We start from the raw sequence: 5,000 nt of genomic DNA on the forward strand, positions 1-5,000 counted from the left end.
GGCAATTAATAAGCTATTGACCATGGGAAGAAGGGTCGTTTTCTCTACCAACAGAAACCCAGGAGTACTCCATTACTCATAATCACCCCTCCCCCCCCCTCCCCCCATAGTTCAAAGCCACCTCTAATCTGAGGTGTGACTCGCTAATGGTCAGTCTATCCACCCTATCCAAGCTCTACCCAGGAGGTGCCCATTCTGGCAGACATTGTATGACTTTTGACCAAAGGCAGACTAGACATTGGATACTTTGGGTTCTGCCCTCCTCTCCTTGAGAAGACTTTCTTACTAAATGTTATAATACTCTTCACAATGTTCTAAATACATGATAAGAGATTCACTAGACTGTTACAATAGTGAAGTCGCCGTGCTCTAATTAATGGGTACTCACCAGCCTCTAATTCCTGTGGCACTCACCAGACATTCAAGGGACACTCATTAACTCCTCGGGTACTCACCTATTAAGGAGAAAATGAGTAACTTCGTCGTCCAACCCATCTCAGCACGAGTCGTTAGCTGGCGGCTCCGTTCGTCGTCTCTGTGAGAGAAGAATAGAAAGTGTTCCAGATTATGATATTTGAAGTAGTGGTAATACTGGTAGTAAAAGTAGTAGTAGTAGTAGTAGTCGTGGTAATAGTAACTGAAGTAATAATAATAAAAATTATATTGTAAATATTGATAACAACATTGTTACAACAATAACAACAGTACACATATTGTTGTAACAATAACAATCTTAGGCGTGTGCTTGGGCGTACCCAGAACAGCAAGTTCGAATCCTCCTCACGGCTCCTACTGATTTTTGTTCACTGATCCGTCACGTTAATGTGATTTCTTCGCGGAAAAAATAATAATATTAACGGTACAGACCCGACGTAAGCTCCCTTATAATAATGATAAAAACTCCACTATGGCTCTGTGGAGGACTCGAACCAGCGACCACGGCCTTGCCAACCCCATACTCTACCGACTAATAATAATAATAATAACGGGAGTATGGAGGGTGACGTAAGCCACGACCCCGCAAGCAGAGACATCATTGCCCAACCACCTCCACCACTGAGCCACGACCTTCGTAGTGCCGTAAATAACCGCTGAGACTCCTAAAAACCTGTCGTCATCCACACCAAAAAATTCACAAGGAAAAGTATATATATATAAATGTATTAGCGAGTGTATTGTTGGATGTTAGGCGTGAGTGGGTGTTATCCAGCCCTGAGGAGGCGTGGGTGGGTGTTATCCACCCCAGGGCAGGCGTGGGTGGGTGTTATCCAGCTCAGGGCAGGCGTGGGTGGGTGTTACCCAGCCCTGAGCAGGTGTGGGTGGGTGTTATCCAGCCCAGGGCAGACGTAGGTGGGTGTTATCCAGCCCAGGGCAGACGTAGGTGGGTGTTATCCTGCCCAGGGCAGAGGTAGAGTCAAGGATAAACGGAGAAAACTAACCTGTGTAAGGTGGAAGCGCAAGACATGGATGTCTTCCCATATGCCACGGGAAAAAGTTGGTTCAAAAACCTTAAGTGTTGGTTAGAGAACCTTGACAATAACCCCGACCTGGAGCACTTTCAGAGGTTTACATGATGGGAAAACTCTCCACCAAATGGAATAAAAATGCCCTAAATAGCTAGGTAAACTTTGCTTGAACGCCTTGTGTAGCTAGATAAACTTTGCTTCAACGCCTTGTGTAGCTAGGAAAACTTTGCTTCAACGCCTTGTGTAGCTAGGTAAACTTTGCTTCAACGCCTTGTGTAGCTAGGTAAACTTTGCTTCAACGCCTTGTGTAGCTAGGTAAACTTTGCTTCAACGCCTTGTGTAGCTAGGTAAACTTTGCTTCAACGCCTTGTGTAGCTAGGTAAACTTTGCTTCGACGCCTTGTATAGCTAGGTAAACTTTGCCTCAACGCCTTGTGCAGTTCAGGAACCCTTCACTCAACGCCTAGTGTAGCTGAGGAACCTTTCACTCAATGCCTTGTGTAACTCAGGAACCCATTTAACCCACAATTTCGTCGGGGTCGCCGACTTTGTCAAAAGAAAGTCGGCGACAATCACAATAAAGTCGACGATATTTTACCACCGAAGTTGACATTCACATGAAAATGTTTCTGACCATCATCCATGACCTTCTTTAGGTTTTCCAAATGTTGCTGAATGATGGGTTCACCGCATCATCATCACTCCGGGATGATATCAGGAGATGATGGGTTGGCAGTTGATTAAAAAATTTTTATTGTGAAGTGAACATTTGATGAGTTGTGAGGTGGTCAGTCGCCATGTGTGGTTTCAACCAGCAAGGTTGAATACCAGGTTGGTACCGTGATGATTTCTCCAGCTTTCCCTGCACTTAATGGTACCTTTTGGCCTGGTTACTAAAGCCACATGTGTAGCGTTCACATATATATATATATATATATATATATATATATATATATATATATATATATATATATATATATATATATATATATATATATATGTGAACGCTACACATGTGGCTTTAGTAACCAGGCCAAAAAGGTACCATTAAGTGCAGGGAAAGCTGGAGAAATCATCACGGTACCAACCTGGTATTCAACCTTGCTGGTTGAAACCACACATGGCGACTGACCACCTCACAACTCATCAAATGTTCACTTCACAATAAAAATTTTTTAATCAACTGCCAACCCATCATCTCCTGATATCATCCCGGAGTGATGATGATGCGGTGAACCCATCATTCAGCAACATTTGGAAAACCTAAAGAAGGTCATGGATGATGGTCAGAAACATTTTCATGTGAATGTCAACTTCGGTGGTAAAATATCGTCGACTTTATTGTGATTGTCGCCGACTTTCTTTTGACAAAGTCGGCGACCCCGACGAATTGTGGGTTAAATGGGTTCCTGAGTTACACAAGGCATTGAGTGAAAGGTTCCTCAGCTACCTAGCGTTGAGTGAAGGGTTCCTGAACTGCACAAGGCGTTGAGGCAAAGTTTACCTAGCTATACAAGGCGTCGAAGCAAAGTTTACCTAGCTACACAAGGCGTTGAAGCAAAGTTTACCTAGCTACACAAGGCGTTGAAGCAAAGTTTACCTAGCTACACAAGGCGTTGAAGCAAAGTTTACCTAGCTACACAAGGCGTTGAAGCAAAGTTTACCTAGCTACACAAGGCGTTGAAGCAAAGTTTTCCTAGCTACACAAGGCGTTGAAGCAAAGTTTATCTAGCTACACAAGCGTTCAAGCAAAGTTTACCTAGCTATTTAGGGCATTTTTTATTCCATTTGGTGGAGAGTTTTCATGTAAACCTCTGAAAGTGCTCCAGGTCGGGGTTATTGTCAGGTTCTCTAACCAACACTTAAGGTTTTTGAACCAACTTTTTCCGTGGCATATGGAAGACATCCATGTCTTGCGCTTCCACCTTACACAGGTTAGTTTCTCCGTTTATCCTTGACTCTACCTCTGCCCTGGGCAGGATAACACCCACCTACGTCTGCCCTGGGCTGGATAACACCCACCTACGTCTGCCCTGGGCTGGATAACACCCCCCACACCTGCTCAGGGCTGGGTAACACCCACCCACGCCTGCCCTGAGCTGGATAACACCCACCCACGCCTGCCCTGGGGTGGATAACACCCCCACGCTCCTCAGGGCTGGATAACACCCACTCACGCCTAACATCCAACAATACACTCGCTAATACATTTATATATATATACTTTTCCTTGTGAATTTTTTGGTGTGGATGACGACAGGTTTTTAGGAGTCTCGCGGTTATTTACGCACTACGAAGGTCGTGGCTCAGTGTGTGTGGTTGGGCAATGATGTCTCTGCTTGCGGGGTCGTGGCTTACGTCACCTCCATACTCCCGTTATTATATTATTATTAGTCGGTAGAGTATGGGGTTGGCAAGGCCGTGGTCGCTGGTTCGAGTCCTCCACAGAGCCATAGTGGAGTTTTTATCATTATTATAAGGGAGCTTACGTCGGGTCTGTACCGTTAATATTATTATTTTTTCCGCGAAGAAATCACATTAACGTGACGGATCAGTGAACAAAAATCAGTAGGAGCCGTGAGGAGGATTCGAACTTGCTGTTCTGGGTACGCCAAGCACACGCCTAAGATTGTTATTGTTACAACAATATGTGTACTGTTGTTATTGTTTGTAACAATGTTGTTATCATATTTACAATATAATTTTATTATTATTACTTCAGTTACTATTACCACGACTACTACTACTACTACTACTTTTACTACAGTATTACCACTACTTCAAATATCATAATCTGGAACACTTTCTATTCTTCTCTCACAGAGACGACGAACGGAGCCGCCAGCTAACGACTCGTGCTGAGATGGGTTGGACGACGAAGTTACTCATTTTCTCCTTAATAGGTGAGTACCGAGGAGTTAATGAGTGTCCCTTGAATGTCTGGTGAGTGCCACAGGAATTAGAGGCTGGTGAGTACCCATTAATTAGAGCACGGCGACTTCACTATTGTAACAGTCTAGTGAATCTCTTATCATGTATTTAGAACATTGTGAAGAGTATTATAACATTTAGTAAGAAAGTCTTCTCAAGGAGAGGAGGGCAGAACCCAAAGTATCCAATGTCTAGTCTGCCTTTGGTCAAAAGTCATACAATGTTCGCCAGAATGGGCACCTCCTGGGTAGAGCTTGGATAGGGTGGATAGACTGACCATTAGCGAGTCACACCTCAGATTAGAGGGGCTTTGAACTATGGGGGGAGGGGGGGGGTGATTATGAGTAATGGAGTACTCCTGGGTTTCTGTTGGTAGAGAAAAAGACCCTTCTTCCCATGGTCATAGCTTATTATTGCCTGTAGTGAACGAGTGCCTCCAAGCAACCACCCCAGGAAATAAATCAGGGTCTCCAGGCCGCCAATGGCTTGTTATCTAAGATAGCTCACACTCCTTGTCCATGATTCCTCAGCGTTGCAATGTATTAGTTGAACTCATTCGTAATTACCACCTGTCAGTTCGCGACACGTGAGTGTGTGGTATTCA

General features: G+C 44.2%; 1 protein-coding gene across 9 annotated transcripts in view; it reads right to left on the reverse strand.

Moving 5' to 3' along the window:
• The window catches only part of LOC123754631 (Chitin deacetylase-like 5), a 164,238-nt gene that overhangs the window by 127,879 nt on the left and 31,359 nt on the right, over positions 1-5,000 (reverse strand). For all 9 annotated transcript variants that reach the window (XM_069326538.1, XM_069326537.1, XM_069326543.1 and 6 more), the window contains exon 2: positions 456-535. In XM_069326538.1, coding sequence (XP_069182639.1) covers positions 456-495 — 40 coding nt within the window. In that variant the 5' untranslated portion in view covers positions 496-535. The remainder of the gene's footprint in view (positions 1-455; positions 536-5,000) is intronic.

Source organism: Procambarus clarkii, chromosome 18, assembly GCF_040958095.1.
Source record: "Procambarus clarkii isolate CNS0578487 chromosome 18, FALCON_Pclarkii_2.0, whole genome shotgun sequence".
In the NCBI taxonomy this organism is placed as follows: domain Eukaryota; kingdom Metazoa; phylum Arthropoda; class Malacostraca; order Decapoda; family Cambaridae; genus Procambarus; species Procambarus clarkii.